Here is a 20,089-nt window from a genome sequence, read left to right as displayed (position 1 = left end):
CTAGTCAAGCCCCCATTGCCACAAGTATATTGGCAAGCTGGGGTCAAATACTGCAAACAGGAAGTTTCAAGATTTGTTTCGTTTGTTTTCTCTCTGTTAAAACAAAGCTACCAAAACATTATGGACTTTTCGTACCTTTGTATAAAATCAGCCTCTGTGCTTGAAAATAGTGAGCTCAAAGTGTACGCTGGAAATACCGAAAGAGACTCACATTTCCTGCCGTGTTCATCACGGACTTGATCTCCCTTTTACATGCCTTGGAGGATTTCATCTGGATGTAGGCCCTCACTTTGTACTGGTAAAGGAATAACAAACAAATCATGTAGAGTAGCTATAGCACCAATGGTGAAGATCCATCTCCTCTAACATACCTGGTGCATCTTTGATTTAGCTGCCTCAATCATGGCTGAGAACTCCGCCTTCTGGTTGCCCCCGTTTCTGTTGTTCTGAAAATAAACAATAGAGTTATTACGTGCTGTGTTTTTGTTTGCAACCCATAACGCTCGATTAGTCAGGGAATTCTTCATTAAGAATCATCTCAGTAGTGTGGATTTGACTTGAATATGCAGTGCACTACTTCCTTGCAATCAGCAGAGACGCTGTTGATTCAACTTGTTTGGTGTCCAGCTGGTAAGTTGAACTATTATTCTATGATTCTACTTAAATCAACAATTTCATTCATAAATCAAAACATGTGACAAAAATTTTCTTTGCCCATAATATTTTAAATAAAGTGGAACCCGCATATTTGGAGAATTTTGGTCATGAAATAAATGTTTTTTTTTAATTTAATGAATTTATTCAATCACTTTATAAATTAAGTAAGTAACATGTATTTGTACAGTACTTTTCGCAGACAAAAAAGGCACAAAGTGCTTCACAACAAAGTTAAAATATTAGATATCACACCTAATATAAAATGCCAATATACAATATAAAAACACAATATAAAATAATATAAAAACACAGCATGAATACACAATATAAAAAAAAAGTAAAAGACAACATAAAAATCATAGCAGCCCAAGAGTAGCCAATTAAGAGCAGGAGCAAATAAAATGAGTCTGAGGATTCTTTTGAAGATGTCAACAGAGTCAATGGAGCACAATGAGGGCGTAAGATTGTTCCAAAGTGTGGGAGCAACAGTCTGGAAAGATCAGTCACCTATGGTCCGAAAACGAGTGCGTGGGACCTTCAGCAGATTTTGACCCACAGACCTCAGAGCCCTAGTTGGGGTGTAAGGCTGGATCAGATAATTGAGGTGGTAAGGTGCCTGACCAAGCAAGGCTCTGAAGGCTAGAACCAGAATTTTTAACTTGATCTTTAGGACACTGGCAGCTGATGAAGTTATTTTAGAAAAGAGGAAATGTGGGTCCTACTAGTGTGGGTCAGAATTATTGCTGCAAAGTTTTGCACTAATGGCAGTCAAGATAGCTCCTTCTTGTTCAGACATGAAAACAGACTGTTACAACAGTCTAAACGTGAGGACACCAAAGCGTGAATGATAAGCTCTAAATCATTCTAACACAATGACATGTCTTTTCCCCAGTTTCTGAGGCTTTGTTTAGTGGATTGGCCTAAATCACCTAAATACTGTTTAATCCCTGGAATTGAATCATCAGGTGCAATAACCAGTGTTTCTGTAATCAGTTAGCCATTGTTTTATGTCCAACAAACAATGAAGCAAGGAGTTGAGCTTCTGAATCTCAGACGGCTTAAAAGGGCTGTAGAGCTTGATATCATCATCATAATATAAATACATAATATATTATGTATATATATATAATATATTTATATTATTATTGTGCTCCATTGACTCTATTATATTACACATATATATACACACACACATATATATATATATATATATATATATATATATATATATATATATATATATATATATATATATATGTGTGTGTATATATATTATAAATACACACACATATATATATATACACGTGTATGTATGTGTGTGTATATTTATATACACACACATGTACAGTATATATATATATATATATATAAATATATATATATATATATATATATATATATATATATATATATATACACATGTGTATATGTATGTGTGTGTATATATACTTATATATATACACACACACATGTACAGTATATATATGTCAAAAAGTTTGACCACCCCAGATGTAGACATTTTTGGAACCGAAATGAATGACAAAAGTATCAACACAGATGTGAGCACTGGTTACCTCTCCTTTGCCGTTCTTGTTGCTTCCTTGTACAGACAATTTATCCAGCACAGCCAACAGGTGCAGGGCCTTCTCTGGCTGGAAGGTGAGCAGGTACAAATCCACCAGCAGAAAATACACGGCTTGGGAAAACTTCTCTTCTAGGGCAAATACAACAATGACTGCATGCCACACTGGATGGTAACGTTTTAAAACCAATCAAAGCATGATATCACAAACATACCAAACGGTTCCAGAAACTGATACAGCTTCTCTCCGATGGAAATGGCTTCAGAGTATTGACGCATATGATAGTGGACAATGGCTTGGTTGTAGTACAAAAAACTATTTTCCACATCATCCAGCCCATCACTGTCCTCTGTTGCTGTGTGAACCTGGATGGAAGTCATAGTGATTGAGAAAAGTGTTGACGTTTCACTCTAAATGAACCACATGAGCCATCAACAGTTACCTGGTTCCTCATCGCCATTAGGCTTTGCTTCAGAGTTCCTGTGGTAGTCTGACCGCTTTTATAAAACTCTACAACAGCTTTATTCAGGGCAATCTTGTAGTCCTCTTTGTTCAGGTCCTGCAAGGCTTCAAGGTGTTGTAGAGCCTCGTTGTACTTACCAGCCTGAGAATACAGTGTTGACATGTTTATTCTCATTACCGTACACTAAAAATGAGAGCTGTTCTGTTGCATAAGACGAAGGGTAGAATTTAACTACCTTTTATAGGCCATGTCCACACAAACACGGATACTTAATAAGCGCATACTTATCTCTGCGTTTAGGCCTCTTGTCCACACGTAAACGCATACTTTCATCCTTAAAAACGCAGACTTTTGCAAATGCTGACCAAGAGTTCCAAAACGCTCCACTTAGTGTATGTGTGTAAACGGCACAAACAGAGACTTGTACTCCTCTGATGAGGTCACGGTTGTGCGCTGTTATTTCCAAAGCTCAACAAGACCGCCTTTGCTGGCTTTAAACGCACTACAAGAGGACTTATTGTATGTTTGAACGTAAGCATGCTGCTATTTTCACTCAACATTAACAAAGAAGACACATCAAAATGGGCTTTGCAACACTCCCGACAGCGCTAATGACGGTCAGCTGTTTTGGATACGACCGCTGTCGAACCTCCACCTGATGGGACAACTTTGACCAGCAAGACTTTTTGCTCTGTGTCATAAGAAAGGTGCAACATTAGCTTGTGTTTTTAGTCCTTATTTAACGACAAATCATGAAGTTAACTGACGTGAGTTGCTTCCATTTGTGTAGATGGACCCGGGCACGACCGTGCACGAGCGTAAAAAGCGACCAAGCAACTAAAGATCCTCCTTGCTGGTGTGTGCTGATGTTAAAGACAATACACACTTTATTGCACATGTAATATATCACTATATCGATGATTATATGCTTTATAATTCCAACAGTTTTGCAGTGGCACACGCAGGTCCGTGCACTTTAGGCACTTAAACATGAAACAGTTTTTTTTGGCTCCTTATTAGTGTGTGCTGATTTTAGAAATAATGTACACTTCACTGTACATGTAATATATCACAATGTTGCTTATTATACATGCTATAATTATATGAGTGTTGGGTTTCAGCAGCACAGGCGTGCATGCGCGCTTTAAACACTGAAAAAAAGATTCATAATGTTCCCAGGACTCTGTGTAAGTGCAGGCTGGTTTTGCAGATAATGTACATGTCATTGTCTGTCTAGTATATGAAAATAAACATTATAAAAACAGAGGTGTAATGCCACCAAGTCAACCGTTGCTACTTTTTCCAGGCTTCTGATTGGACAAAATGTGCATGACAGCAGTTGTATGCTTTTGCGTGTAGACCAGGGGTGGGCAATTAATTTTTACCGGGGGCCGCATGAGCAACCCGAGCACTGCTGGAGGGCCACACTGACAATATTTCAATTAAATTTTGCTCAAATTATTTTTGATATACCGTAAGATAGATAATAATAATAATAATATTTTAATTTAATCTAACTTATCTTTATACAAAAGCAGATGGCTTTTGATGGTTTTATTTTTAACACTTTCTTACACAACACTTCCTGATGTATATTACAATACAAAAATTTCAATTTCTGTCACTTTATCCTGCATCCTCTTTGTAGTAGAACCTTCATTTAACCAGATAAGAAAACGTTGTGAACGTAGCACGCCTGTAAGGTGATTGGCGAAGAAGGAGGAAGCGTTGCTGTTGCGGAAATGAGGAGTGAGAATTGGTTTTCCTTTTGGAAAGAACGAGATAAGTTGAGCTGTGTTAGTATAGCATGCTCAATAAAAGTTTAAAAAGTGCATCAGACTTGGTGTGCACTTCTTCTGGACGCTACAATTGATGTCAGAAGTGGGATGAAATGCCTCCCAGTTCGCCTTGCCATCAAACCTGGGAGTCTTCATTGAGGGCGGAATTCCACCCGTGGCAAGCAGCGTGGCTGCACCTGTAAACGCTCTCTCTCTCTCTCTCTTTGCGGCGAGCTCCTCACGTGGCACGTACCTCCCGATGACGTAGCACACAAACAGTGCAGTATGCGCAAAGTTTTACTTCTGCCACCAATTGTAGCGTCCAGAAGAAGTGCACATCAAGTCTGACGCTCTTTTTAAACTTTTATTGAGCAAGCTATACTAACACAGCTCAACATATCTCGTTCCTTCCACACGCACGTCTCCTCACTCCTCATTTACGCAACTCAAGAAGACAACATCTACTTCAGCAGGTCGTTACACTATATTCTTTAAACACAGCAACGTGTGTACCACAAATAAGCACACAGCTTTACCTTTACTTGGCAGTCCATGTCTTGTTGAAAACACGCCATTAGTCATCAACTTTTCTCTTTTTAGCGTCTCGGGGATAACCGGGCATCACTTGTCGCTGTGCGCCTTCCCTCACAGGACATACGCACATATAACACTTTTCAAAATAAAAGCAGCACAGTTGTATTGCACGCACGACAAAGATGTTTTTTAAAATTTATTTTGTAATTTGAGATTGCCGCTGCGCGCACGAGCATACGTCCACACGGAAGTAATACAGATAACGCTTTTCAAAACAAAAGCAGCACCGTTGTATTGCACACTCGAAATAGATGCTTTTTAAAATGTATTTTGTAATTTATAATTGGCCTCACGCGGGCCGGACAGGGACGTACAAAGGGCCGGATGCGGCCCGCGGGCCGCACAATGCCCAGGTCTGGTGTAGACAGACAGTTTTGAAACTACACTTGGGTGGATGGGGATCGTTTTAACCTCGGATATGTTTTTTTGAAACTCTCCGTTTTTTTGTGGACATGGCCTGAAATGATTTATTTGTTGCCCTTGGTTTTGGTCATATAAAAGTCAGTCTTTTCAGCTGGTGCACTCTAGCTCCAGGAACTGTATCAGTGGTGATTGCTCTGAGACTGCCTGCTAAAAGGTCAAATATGTTCAGTTGTGTTTACATTCCATTGACTATATATATATGTGCTAGAACACGTTCAGCTTTTGTTTATAATCAGCTACTTATCACAGGCCGCCAACGCAACTTTCTTCTCATTGTTTGTGTTAGCGTCACAGTGCATTAAACACACGTGAAGCTCAGTGTCTATTGACTTGAATGGGGGACCATAGAGTGGGTTGTTCCACTGCAGCCAAACTACACAGCCATTGGATGAATACTTTGTTTTGTCCCGCCCTATCGGACGCTATGCGTCTCTGGGGATCTACGGGGCAGTGGACTGAGCTCGGCTGACCTGGAAATTAGGCTTTCGCATGATGATCGGATGATCGATCTGAGAATAAATAATTTTTGATTTGACAGCATAAGTCAGCGATATTGAAATACAGTATAAACCATCGCCGGAGCATTTTTCAACTTCCTTTCCATTGTTCTGAGTCGATCGTTCCAATCCTCTTAGTGACTTTTCTGTGTTAAAAACGACTAGCAACAAATCTCGCATCTTTTTATGATGTTAGTGAAAACTGTACTCCGGTTTAGAGACTCTGATTTCTGTAGTTTTTTGCAGTTTCTGTCCCCAACTGATGTGAGCCCCTCCAACGTCCCAAAGCACTCACAGGCGGTCATACTAGCCTCGTGCAGCAGCCTCAGCTAGCGAGCGAGCAAGCAAGCAAGCTCCACATTATGGCAAACAAATTGAATATTGTCGACCAGATTTTGACAATGTCGTTTGATAGTCTTACTTACGAGGAGATTGCGAGAACACTGGTCAAATTTTTTGAAAAGACACCTAGTATGTATGACAGGGTCACAGATCATTTTCTTAAAAAGGAACAGAGGATACAATTTACATATAAATAACGCATTTTAGGATGTAGGCCAAAAATGAGCTTCCCCTCCCTCAAAGATGAGCAGCCGCCACTACCTCCTATATGTTGACATTACCCCACTCGGTACAATATCAAGTACCGGTACAAAGACAATCAGACTCCTCTCCCCAGCATCTTTGCGTCTTTTATTTAGCCGTGCTAAACTGGGCTTTTATTTGGTTTTCTTTGTTGCTGCCGAGTACTACCTAAGTTGTCATGTCAGTTAGGTTCTATATTAGCACTGTAGGATGACAATTTTTTATGATTGTCTCACACACACACTTGGTGTTGTGAAATCATCCTCTGCCTTCAATTGCATGTAATTATAATGTACACGGGCCTATTAAAATATACATGTTTATGTTATACACAGATTCTGCTTTGGAAGTCACAGGGCTATATCTGGGACCTCAGGTACTAAATTTGGTGCTATTTATAAGTGTAAAGAGTGCTTGCATGACAATATTGAATTATTTAATATAGTATGTACTAGGGTGATCCCAAGCTAATACTTTGGTGCAGGGACCAAAATATATTTCAATACTTTGATACTTTTCAAAATAAAGGGGACCAAAAAAATATATCATTAGTGGCTTTACATACATTTCTTATTGCAATCAAATAACTTATGCATGAAATAAGACAACTTGTCTTTTAGTGGTAAGTAAGCAAACAAAGGCTTCTAACTTGTCTGCTGACGTATACAGGAACATATTGTGTCATTTCTCATTCTAATATATTTTCAAAATTATTAATCTACTTGTTCATTTACTGTTAATATCTGCTTAATTTCTGTTTTAACATGTTCTATCTACACTTATGTTTACCGTAAATGTAATAATCCCTTATTCTTCTGTTGTTTGATACTTTACATCAGTTTTGGATGATACTACGGATTTTGGTATCAATCCAATACCAAGTAGTTACAGGATCATATATTGGTCATAATTAAAGTTATACTATGTCCAGGGACGTATTTCCTGACTTTATAAACAATAAAAAAGTAATAACAACTGTAATAACAATAACAACAAATATCGACGTTAACATTGTAGTATCGACTCTGTATGGCTTTTGTACTTGATATCGTTGCAGTCGATGTCTGTGTAGACCCACCCATGGCATTTGTTTACATTTAGGAGTGCTAGCTTGCTGTTAGCAGTTAGCTACTGTATGCTCCTATGGTGTGTAGTGAAGCATGTTTAGCTATTCCTCGTCTTCAGGGATGATACTTGAAAAGAAAAGTAACTTTATTTGTCACCATGGAGCCGAGGATTAGTGATTTAGAAGTTGCTAAAACTTAGACAAACTTTAATGATCCACAGGAGAGAAATTGTTCCACACAGTAGCTCACTTACAAAGGACGGAAAGATCTTGCAAAAATCTTGCAGACAGCAGATTGACGTCAGCGACTAGCTCGTTAACGGCTAACAAGAGCAAGAGCTAAGCTATAGCTTCAAAGTTATCCTTAGTTTTTAGGCCAAAATGCGGCCATTTTCCCTTTTCTATCTCAACACTGTTTCTGCTTGTATGTACTCCGTGAGTGTGCGTTGCCTAACCTGCGCCTCTGCTCATTTTACCATTCATTGTCACGACGTGACGATGGCGCGACGTCATGACCGGGAAAAAAAAAGGACCAGTATTTTTCAGAAGCTGTGTACTGTTTTTAATTCATAAGTACCGCGGTACTTTATTCATACCAGTATACCGCACAACCCAAGTGTGTACATATATCTAAATATATATATTTGTGTATTGTTGCCAAGTAATGTACTAAAATTAAAGGTGGGGAAAAAATTCATTTTTAGATACATCGCAATTCGGACATGGACGATTATAAAATCTATTAGTAAAAGACAATAATTGATATATTTATTGTAAATAAAGTAATCGAGCAGAGCCACTTCACCGAGAGACATTTACCTGTTTTGCACACATTTTTATTGATTTAATAAATGTGATGGGAATTTAAAAGTTGCAAGCGATAAACGCGTATTTAGTGAAACGAAAATAAAAGTAAAACTGTACATGAATTAAAAGGTGCATCAATAATCGATTTTTAATTGAAACATAGCTCCTGAATCATAACTGTAATCAAATCGTGAGGTGGCCAAAGATTCCCACCACTAACCAAAACTGTTCCAAAAGTGTCCAATAAGACCAGAAAAAGTTGCAAAATTTGTCACTAGCCGCTTTATTTTGCAAAAGATAATCTTGAGGGGCCTCATACCCTGAAAACAAGACCAGGTGCTTATGAGAGCTACGATGTTATCGACTGTACCGAGTTGTAACGATAAGTTGCATTCACAGTCTTCCAGTAGGAGGTGTTTGAGCAAGGGATAACAGGTTGCACTAAACGTAGATGTGGTGTTTCAATTTCGTTTGGAAAATAAATTATGCGAAAACACTGTAGCTAGTCATTTATCCATAAAGCAAAGACAGGCAAAGTTGTGATACACAAATAAAAGTAAAGAACAGAGTGGTGCATCAAATGTATTGTGATGAGTGTGTGGAAAAATCAAGTTAATCAAGACAAAAGTGAAAAGATTTACCAAGAACGATTCATATGCCATTTCTTTGTGTTGGTCGGTCATTCCAGGTGACGACAAGTTGTCATGCTTTGCTTCCATTTGCTCTGATCGGACAGAAGTCACAAAAAGGATTAATTGCATCTCCTGAGAACAAGTCACGCAAAAGAGGTAAGCGATACTACTAATTTTACAAAAGTACAGTCATTATTGACCATTTTCATCCATTTTCACTTGGACTATTTTTCAAGACCATCATATAATGCTTTTATTAGCAGGGGAACTGCACTTTTTTTTTTTATCGTTCACAATCTTTATCATTGACAAGAAGACAATTTTTTTTTTTGCATTCTAACATGTAAAAATTGGCTCGTTCTAGGTGGCTAGCAATGCAGCTAAAAGGGGAAATCCATTCTGCCTCTAAATCACTTTAGAAATGCTTCCAAAAAGTGTCAACAATGCTATAATATAATAACAAAGCTGTAGCAACTTTGTTATTGTAAGAGCAAACACTGAGAAATAGTTTTTCTAGCGAACATTTCACATCGCCTTGCAACGGCATGCCATAAGCTAGCTCCTATGTCAATAGCTGAATGGCTTTTGAATTAGAAATAACAATGCGATAGGACACCAATCTGTACTGACTGAAAAACATCAATCATTATGATCTGTAAAACATTAGCCCACATTTCATGTTTTGTTTGTACACAGCTAGCTCGACAGTGTATGTACTATAGTTGTAATAAAACGCATGATTATGATCAATATTATAGTGACTCACTCGATGCACGATTGTCTGTTTGGTTCAGATGGCCGGTTGGTTACCTTTTTTCCGGTTTATTTGGGTAAGCACTCCATTTACGTCGGCATAGCTTGGCTCCTCCAAGTACCACATTTACACCATCAAGTCACGCCGACCTCACTCTCTCTGCCTCCTTCTGCTCCAACGTCTCACTCTTCATTCGTGCTCGCTTCTATAAGCAGCAGTTCATCCTCTGTATATTCAGTTTCAAAAAGATAATGTTGTGAATTCTCATTTGTCCAAAAATAGTAATCTTTGTTGTCCGTTACAAAGTTTGCCATGATTAAAACACACTTGCAGTCGTTTCCCAGAAGTAGGAACACACATTTGTTGCCGGAAGTTGGAAGTGTGTTGCTATGGAAACGAAAATAAATGCACTGAGGGAATAAGTTCCGGTAATGCATAAAATGATCAAAATATGATAAATATTGATCATATTACATATTGTTATAAACGTGTCTGTTACTACATTATATATATATACTTGCAGTGTGTATATTGTACATATTACATTTTGTTATGAGGGTGTTTGTTACTACATTATATATGACTATAAAAATAGGACCCATTACCTCCCTGCTTGGCACTCAGCATCAAGGGTTGGAATTGGGGGTTAAATCACCAAAATGATTCCCGGGCGCGGCCACCGCTGCTGCTCCCTGCTCCGCTCACCTCCCAGGGGGTGATCAAGGGTGATGGGTCAAAAGGAGAGAATAGTTTCGCCACACCTAGTGTGTGACAATCATTGGTAATTTACTTTACTTGGAGTGTGTATATTACACATATTAGATATTGTTATGGAATGTGTCTGTTACTACTACATTATATATATACTTGCAGTGTGCATACTGTACATATTACATATTGTTAGGAAGGTGCCTGTTACTACATTATATATACAAACCCCGTTTCCATATGAGTTGGGAAATTGTGTTAGATGTAAATATAAACGGAATACAATGATTTGCAAATCATTTTTAACCCATATTCAGTTGAATATGCTACAAAGACAACATATTTGATGTTCAAACCGATAGAGACATTTTTTTGTGCAAATAATCATTAACTTTAGAATTTGATGCCAGCAACACGTGACAAAGAAGTTAGGAAATGTGGCAATAAATACTGATAAAGTTGAGGAATGCTCATCAAACACTTATTTGGAACATCCCACAGGTGATCAGGCAAATTGGGAACAGGTGAGTGCCATGATTGGGTATAAAAGTAGATTCCATGAAATGCTCAGTCATTCACAAACAAGGATGGGGCGAGGGTCACCACTTTGTCAACAAATGCGTGAGCAAATTGTTGAACAGTTTAAGAAAAACCTTTCTCAACCAGCTATTGCAAGGAATTTAGGGATTTCACCATCTACGGTCCGTAATATCATCAAAGGGTTCAGAGAATCTGGAGAAATCACTGCACGTAAGCAGCTAAGCCTGTGACCTTCGATCCCTCAGGCTGTACTGCATCAACAAGAGACATCAGTGTGTAAAGGATATCACCACATGGACTCAGGAACACTTCAGAAATCCACTGTCAGTAACTACAGTTGGTCGCTACATCTGTAAGTGCAAGTTAAAACTCTCCTATGCAAGGCGAAAACCGTTTATCGACAACACCCAGAAACGCCGTCGGCTTCGCTGTGCCTGAGCTCATCTAAGATGGACTGATACAAAGTGGAAAAGTGTTCTGTGGTCTGACGAATCCACATTTCAAATTGTTTTTGGAAACTGGACGTTGTGTCCTCCGGACCAAAGAGGAAAAGAACCATCCGGATTGTTATAGGCGCAAAGTTGAAAAGCCAGCATCTGTGATGGTATGGGGGTGTATTAGTGCCCAAGACATGGGTAACTTACACATCTGTGAAGGCGCCATTAATTCTGAACGGTACATACAGGTTTTGGAGCAACATATGTTGCCATCCAAGCAACGTTACAATGGACGCCCCTGCTTATTTCAGTTTACAATGCCAAGCCACGTGTTAGATCAACGTGGCTTCATAGTAAAAGAATGCGGGTACTAGACTGACCTGCCTGTAGTCCAAACATGTCTCTCATTGAAAATGTGTGGCGCATTATGAAGCTTAAAATACCACAACGGAGACCCCCGGACTGTTGAACAACTTAAGCTGTACATCAAGCAAGAATGGGAAATAATTCCACCTGAGAAGCTGAAAAAATGTGTCTCCTCAGTTCCCAAACGTTTACTGAGTGTTGTTAAAAGGAAAAGCCATGTAACACAGTGGTGAACATGCCCTTTCCCAACTACTTTGGCACGTGTTGCAGCCATGACATTGTAAGTTAATTATTATTTACAAAAAATAAATAAAGTTTATGAGTTTGAACATCAAATATCTTGTCTTTGTAGTGCATTCAATTGAATATGGGTTGAAAAGGATTTGCAAATCATTGTATTCCGTTTATATTTACATCTAACACAATTTCCCAACTCATATGGAAACGGGGTTTGTATACTTGCAGTAACACGTCGGAGGGCTTTGAAGGCGTTTTTATCATGTTGAAAAAGGAGAGGTCTGCTCTTGTTGCTTATAATGATTGCGAACAATTGGCAAAATTAAAAAAAAAAGTGCATTTCCCCTTTAATTGATCATGATATTCTTATAAAACCAGATACAAAGATTTTTAGGCTAACTACACAATTATTTGAAAACAATTTTACATTATTTAATTTAAAAAATTTAAGAAAATAATAAAATGATTCCCTTTTAAAACACACAATTAAGCAACAATAAAGTCAATAGTACAACATAACCAAACCAAAGTAAAACAACAGCTATTCTCTTCTTCTTCTTCTTCTTCTTCTTTCGTGTATCGTCTTCATATGTCCATCTTCGTGTCGTGTAGCCACTCCCTCATCTCAGGTCCCACTTGGAAGAGGCCCTCCTCTGAAGGTGGTCTATGCCGGGGACAGGTGGTGATGATGTGGTCGGCAGTCTGCTCAGGCTCCCCGCACTCACACGCTGCACTGTCTGTTAGGCCCCACTTCTTCATGGACGCTTTGAAGCAACCAACCCCTGTGCGAAGGCGGTTCAGGAGGGTCCATTGCCGGCGAGGTAGATCTTCTCCCTCCACGCCACCTCCAGGATCCTGGATGTAGTGGTGTAGGCGTGTCTGTCCTGCTGACTCCCACTCCTGCTTCCATTCCGCTGCCAGCCAGGCTTTGGTTGTCAGATCCTCCGGGATGGAAATAAGCATCTCTTGTGCGGCCTGATTGTATGGGTGGCGGGACTTGAGTCTGCTTGGAGGTGTTGCCATGGTGGTGGTTTCATGGAGGAGGTGCCAGCTGTGTTCCTGGGCTTTCCTTGCCAGGGCGAGGGTAGCGGCCTCTCGCCGTAGGCCGGCTGGCGCTATCCCTGCTAGGACTGGCAGGTAGAACACGGGGGTGGGTTTCAGGCAGCCACTTATGATCCGGAGGGCATTGTTGATGGCCGTATCGACCTTCTTGGCATGTGGGCTTCTACACCAGGTTGGGGCACAGTACTCAGCTGCAGAGAATACGAGGGCTTGTGTGGAGATACGTAGTACCTTGGCCGAGGCCCCCCAGGTTGTACCAGCTAGGCGCCGGATGAGTGAGACCCTTGCTGTTACTTTAGCCCTCACTTCATCCAAATGTTGTTTGTAGGACAGTGTCCTGTCCAAGCGTACGCCCAGGTACTTTGGGGCCTGCTGGAACTCCAGGGGTTTGTTGTCGACTAAGATCTCCAGCTCCCTTCTTGCTTCCCTGTTGCAGAGGTGGAATGCTGCTGATATAGTCTTTCCCTTACTAGCTATTCTCTTGTTCAAATTCGTTTGCCTACAAAGTTTACCAGCGTATATTTGTGGAAAGAGACAACTAAAAATATCGATCTGATCACGTTATAGGGATCCGATTCCGATACGACCGCCGGTAATATTGATTTTTGGATCGAGCCTGCCACTTGTAATGCGGCGTTGTTATCGACACCGTGTGTTGACGTTAGCATGATTAGCCATAATGAAGACTTCATTCATCTCCAAAGACACTGATTTGAGCTCGGACATAGTTTGTTTACCACAAAGCACTCCACGGAAGATGCCAGACATGATAATAATAATCGACATTTGTGTCGTCTGTTTCAAAATGAAGCACGGGATATTAGCGACAATAGAAATGTAGCAAGCAGCTAACAAGAACACTGGTAAAAAACAACAACTCTGAACAATAAATTCATGCAACAAATTAAAGGCACGTTTGGCAACATAATACGAATATTAATTACCGAGTTTAATCCCACTCTTTTAAAAATGACATTCCGTCCCAATGCTAATCGAATTGTTAGAAGCTAACAGGCTAACTCTAACAAACACTTCACCTACCTGAGTTGTCTGCCATGTTTGACTTGTCTGAGCGCAGTAAGAGATTATTCTATTTTCGGTTAAGATGCCGACTGAGTCGCTTGCCCAAATAATCTAAATAAATGTGAATTATGAGTTCATGTATTCACTGTGTTGGACATAAAACTAGCTCACAGAAAAAATATGTCGCTTTCACGATCTTCTTCTTTGTGCTTGACCACAGTTTGCGTGTAATGACAGCGCCCCTGCTGTATTGGAGAGGAAGCTTGCATGTAATGACAGCGCCCCTACTGTATTGGAGTAGTACTAATATAAAGAAGACTTCCTCTTTTGTTAGCGCCACCGACCATTTTCGACAGAGATGTCCAAAGTGTGGCCCGGGGGACTTTTGCAGCCCGCAACAAGTTTATTTAAGGATTCTAAAAATACTATTACAAAAAAAAAAATAGATGAAATGTGTTTAGAAAAAGTTGCAATGTTAATAATAATAACACAAAGCTTCCATTCAGACTGTTTTTTCTTTAAAACTGCAATTGCTTAAAAAATAATAATGAATACAAATCTATGTTGTTATGAATTATTGACAAATTCAAGACTCCAATTACTTCACATCAAATATTCCACTTTGAAATGTTTTTTTATGCACTCTAATTGATTTAAATGGGTGCAATTTAGATTTTTTATATGTTTGGACATTTTTCATGATATCCACAATGTTCAGTAATAAGGTTGTATTATGTGTGACCATGTGTGTTGACCGTTAGGTTCAATCAATCAATCAATAAATCAAAGTTTATTTATATAGCCCTTAATCACAAGTGTCTCAAATGGCTGCACAAGCCAGATCCCACATCAGGACAAGAAAAAACTCAACACAATGGGGACAATGAGAAACCTCAGAGGGGACCGCAGATGTGGGGACCCCGCCTAGGTGACCAGTGCAATGGATGTCAAGTGGATCTAGTTAATAGTGTGGGAGCCCAGTCCATAGTGAGGCCAGCAGGGGATCATCTTGAATGTAGACAAGTCAGCAACGCAGAGACGTCACCAACAGATGCATAAGGAGTGGTCCATCCCTGATCACTTGATAACCTCTCCACGCAGGAGAGGGGGAAAGAGCAGAAAAGAAAAGAGACGACAGATCAACTGGTCTAAAAGGGGGGTCTATTTAAAGGCTGGAGTATACAAATGGGACTTAAATGCTTCTACTGAGGTAGCATCTCTAACTGTTACCGGTAGGTCATTCCAGAGTACTGGAGCCCAAATAGAAAATGGTCTATAGCCCGCATACTTTTTTTTGGGCTCAGGGAATCACTAATAAGACAGAGTTCCTAGAACGAAGATTTCTGACCGGGACATATGGTACAATACAATCAGCAAGATAGGATGGAGTACTTATTCTAGTATTAGTAGTTTTAGAGTTTAGTATTTTATAAGTAAGAAGTAAAACCTTAAAGTCGCATCTTAAGTGCACAGGGAGCCAGGTTCGTTGCATTTTTTTGTAACATGACTAGGGAAGGTTGTTTGGAATGTCTCAAAAAATAAATATTGTGCTATCGTTTAAAAAAAAAAGTACATTCCAGGGTCATTGATCAGATTTACACGCATTGTCCACAAAATGGCAGCAAACCTGGAGCTTTCAGAGACCGTCTGGTGATCAGTGTTGGGACTAACGCGTTACAAAGTAACTGTAACGCCGTTAGTTTCGGCGGTAACTAGTAATCTAACGCGTTATTTTTTTATATTCAGTAACTCAGTTACCGTTACTACATGATGCGTTACTGCGTTATTTTACGTTATTTTTTATGTAGTATCGGCTAGAAACAGAAGCGCTGCGGTGTCTTTCTTCTGAATCTTCCTCTGTCACACGCCTTAGAGAAGAAAAGAGGCGTGTGTGTGTATGTCTGGGTGTGGCTGTGGGGGGGGAGGGACACACGTGGTCCGCGGTTTGATATATAAAACAAAACAAAAAGGTTGTTCGCATGCTCGTTCAGTCCACACACAGCGTGGTCATGGCGAGCGGAGTAACGGAGGAGCTTGAATGCCCCGCGCCATTCAATCGGTGTGTTTATAGGAGCAGACTCCGTTGTGCAAGACGAGGGTTTTAAACACATGCTGAACGTACTTGAGCCACGTTACGACATCCCGTCGCGCACCCACTTCAGCGATAAGTTTGTGCCAGATATTTATGAGCAGGGGAAAAAAAAAGTTGTGGATGAACTATCCAGAGCATCATCTGTTGCGCTCACGACAGACTGGTGCACGTCCAGGGAAACTATGTGACTGGCAGATGAGCAGACACGCCCCCTCTACGAGAGTCACCTTGCGCAGGTACTGAAACAAGCAGTGGAGGAATGGAAGATAAAGATATCCCAGTCACAAGTGATAATGCCAAAAATCACATAAATGCTGTGAATGAGGCAGGACTGGAACCACAGGTAGGTGCTTTGCACATGTAGTGAATTTGGCATCACATCTCAGTCAATAGGATGGATCAGGAAGGAGGTTTCCTAGCACAACAGCTGCTCATGTGCTTAAGACAAAGCAAGAAATGCTAAAACTGCCTACTCATAAAGCTCATACATGATGTCCAAACGAAGTGGAACTCCACTTATGATATGTTGGAGCAGCAGGCAGCTATATACTCTGCATTGACCCACAACACCCTGAAAAAAAATGTCAAAGACATCATCAACCTGTCTGATGATGATGTGAGAGTGGCAGAGGAGGTCCTCCAGGTGCTTAAACCCCTCAAAAGTGTTATATCTCTACTGAGCACTGAAACTTCACCATCTGTGTCAATGATCCTGCCACTGAAAACAAGGATTGTACAATCCATGGCTCCAAGTGTGGAAGACAACAGCATCACTCCAGATGTCAGGCTTTATTTCACTACCTATGTTTCAAGGAAGATGATGTGCCTTCTTATGTTGCACTTTAAGTTGTTTTTTTATTAATGGTCATTGGTCCAAGTTTAAAGAAAGGAGAAATGCCTTTTTATGTTGCACTGTTTTTCATTAATTATGTTAAAATGAAAATAAAAAGGCATGTCAAGTTGATCAACTGATTGTATTATTCTCCAGTGCAATAACAGTATTGTAATGAAGGCTAAAAGGGCATTAATGGGAGCTTTAAAAAAAAAGAAGAAAAAAAGAAGTAACTAAATAGTTACTTTTCACAGTAACGCATTACTTTTTGATGTAAGTAACTGAGTTAGTAACTGAGTTACTTTTGAAATTAAGTAACTAGTAATTGTAACTAGTTACTGGTTTTCAGTAACTAACCCAACACTGCTGGTGATTAAGAAAAATTTGAAAGCGTGCTACCATGCTCCAATGAACTCACGACGTCTTGCAGGCCAAATTGCAGACGCTGACGGTTGAACACCCTTGTTGTATAGGTTGTTGTATAGGATAATAAACAATTCCTCGGGCGGTCATCAAGAAGTGCGAGAAAACGTCAAGAGTTTACAAAAGACGACAAGAAAAGTATCTCTCGAATATATCATTCCAGTCCAAGCGAGCAGAGTGGAAGAACACACTAGTTTGCAGTGATCCCTTCGTTAAAAGTTTGTTTGATATACTTTTAACGTTTAGTATTTCCCATTGAAGTATGATATTGAAATTATTTGTATTCGATCTTTGATCTGTTTTGGATTTCTTAAACACTTGTTTGCTACGAGTGTTTCGAAAAGCACCAACTCGGTTAGTCCAAATAAAAGAAATCAAATGTCAGCAAAACTTCAAAGAGTTAGGTTTTTACCAAAGGCAACAATCATAAATGAATATAGATATAACTATATATCTGTATGACTGCATTATCAGCTATTTGTGCATTGGAAGCATCCCTGATGGGATAAATATAGATATAACTATATATCTATATAATATAACTATAGATGTCAACATTGTGTATGTGCTGAAAGATTCATTTATGATTGTTTATCAAAATATAACTATAGATGTCAACATTGTGTATGTGCTGAAAGATTCATTTATGATTGTTTATCAAAATATAACTATAGATGTCAACATTGTGTATGTGCTGAAATATTCATTTATGATCCATCCATCCATTTTCTACCGCTTATCCCCTTCGGGGTTGCGGGGGGCGCTGGAGCCTATCTCAGCTACAATCAGATGGAAGGCGGGGTACACCCTGGACAAGTCGCCACCTCATCGCAGGACCAACACAGATAGACAGACAACATTCACACTCACATTCACACACTAAGGCCAATTTAGTGTTGCCAATCAACCTATCCCCAGGTGCATGTCTTTGGAGGTGGAAGGAAGCCGGAGTAGCCGGAGGGAACCCACGCAGTCACGGGGAGAACATGAAAGATTCCGAGTGCAGGATCGAACCCAGGACCTTCGTATTGTGAGGCAGACGCACTAACCCCTCTACCACCATGCTGCGTCATTTATGATTTTTTTATCTAAATATAACTATATATGTCAACATTGTGTATGTGCTGAATTATTCATTTATGATTGTTGTATTTATCAAAATATAACTATAGATGTCAACATTGTGTATGTGCTGAAATATTCATTTATGATTGTTTATCAAAATATAACTATAGATGTCAACATTGTGTATGTGCTGAAATATTAATTTATGATTATTTATCACAATATAACTGTAGATGTCAACATTGTGTATGTGATGAAATATTCATTTATGATTGTTTATCAAAATCTAACTGTAGATGTCAACATTGTGTATGTGCTGAAAGATTAATTTATGATTGTTAAGCAAAATATAACTATAGATGTCAACATTGTGTATGTGCTGAAAGATTAATTTATGATTGTTTATCAAAATATAACTATAGATGTCAACATTGTGTATGTGCTGAAAGATTCATTTATGATTGTTTATCAAAATATAACTATAAATGTCAACATTGTGTATGTGCTGAAAGATTAATTTATGATTGTTGTCTTTATCAAAATATAACTATACATGTCAACATTGTGTATGTGCTGAAAGAGTCATTTATGATTGTTGTCTTCATCAAAATATAACTATACATGTCAACATTGTGTATGTGCTGAAAGATTCATTTATGATTGTTGTCTTTGGTGAAAACTTAACTCTTTGAGGTTTTGTGTATGTTTGATTTCTTTTATTTAGACTCGCCGAGTTGGTGCTTTTCGAAACACTCGTAGCAAACGTGTTTAAGAACTACAAATAATATCAAGATAATACTTCAATGGGAAACACCGAACGTTAAAAGTATATCAAACAAACTTGTAACGAAGTGATCACTACAAAATCATGCATTCTTCCACCCTGCTCCCTTTTCTTGTCGTCTTTCGTAAAATCTTGCACTCTTCTGCCCTTTTTGATGACCTTCCGAGGAACTCTGAAGATACGTTTATCATTTGAACGATTCTTACAACCGAAGACAACGCAAGCATAGGGCATTTTTGTTTGGAGAAAGGCTAAATGGTGCCTAATACCCATTGAAAACAGAGCTCACTTGACCACCACGCGTATTTAATGGGCAGGACGTGAGCAATATGAGCCAGGCCAGATTAGACAGGGAAGGCCCACATTTCAGGGTTTTCCACTCCAGTGCATGTGAGACCAGGACCTATCAGGGATGCTTCCAATGCACAAATAGCTGATAATGCAGATCTTGCTCGTGTTTCACATGAGCTGCGTCTCCAGGAGACGGGATTCTTCCGTCTGCTGACTGTCTCCCTGTGGAACAATGCTATGTTTCTTCAGGGAAACGTTGCACTAAGTGCATGTTGGATGCCTCGCTGGCGACGCCTGTCAGACTCAGGCTTCCAATTTGATTACAGTCAACACCGGCAGGCAGTAATCTGCAAAACAGGATTCGCAGGATTTTTGCCCTTCCAGGCGGGT

At 39.4% G+C, this 20,089-nt stretch overlaps 1 protein-coding gene across 5 annotated transcripts in view; it reads right to left on the bottom strand.

Annotated features, from left to right (window-relative positions):
* cnot10 (CCR4-NOT transcription complex, subunit 10) overlaps positions 1–14,446 on the bottom strand; it is a 36,778-nt gene extending 22,332 nt beyond the window's left edge. For 2 of the 5 annotated variants that reach the window (XM_062029167.1, XM_062029168.1), the window contains exons 1-7: positions 9,896–10,066; positions 9,095–9,177; positions 2,683–2,844; positions 2,455–2,605; positions 2,232–2,371; positions 372–446; positions 212–295 (exon numbers count right to left, since the gene is read on the bottom strand). In XM_062029167.1, coding sequence (XP_061885151.1) covers positions 212–295; positions 372–446; positions 2,232–2,371; positions 2,455–2,605; positions 2,683–2,844; positions 9,095–9,177; positions 9,896–9,965 — 765 coding nt within the window. In that variant the 5' untranslated portion in view covers positions 9,966–10,066. Of the gene's footprint in view, positions 1–211; positions 296–371; positions 447–2,231; positions 2,372–2,454; positions 2,606–2,682; positions 2,845–9,094; positions 9,178–9,895; positions 10,067–10,444; positions 10,513–14,230 lie in introns of those variants that run through there. The other 3 variants (XM_062029171.1, XM_062029170.1, XM_062029169.1) reach the window with 3 other exon arrangements.
* Between the last annotated feature and the right edge of the window lie 5,643 nt (positions 14,447–20,089).

The sequence above is a fragment of the Entelurus aequoreus genome, linkage group LG20, assembly GCF_033978785.1.
Source record: "Entelurus aequoreus isolate RoL-2023_Sb linkage group LG20, RoL_Eaeq_v1.1, whole genome shotgun sequence".
In the NCBI taxonomy this organism is placed as follows: domain Eukaryota; kingdom Metazoa; phylum Chordata; class Actinopteri; order Syngnathiformes; family Syngnathidae; genus Entelurus; species Entelurus aequoreus.
This window is presented reverse-complemented; position numbering and strand designations above follow the sequence as displayed.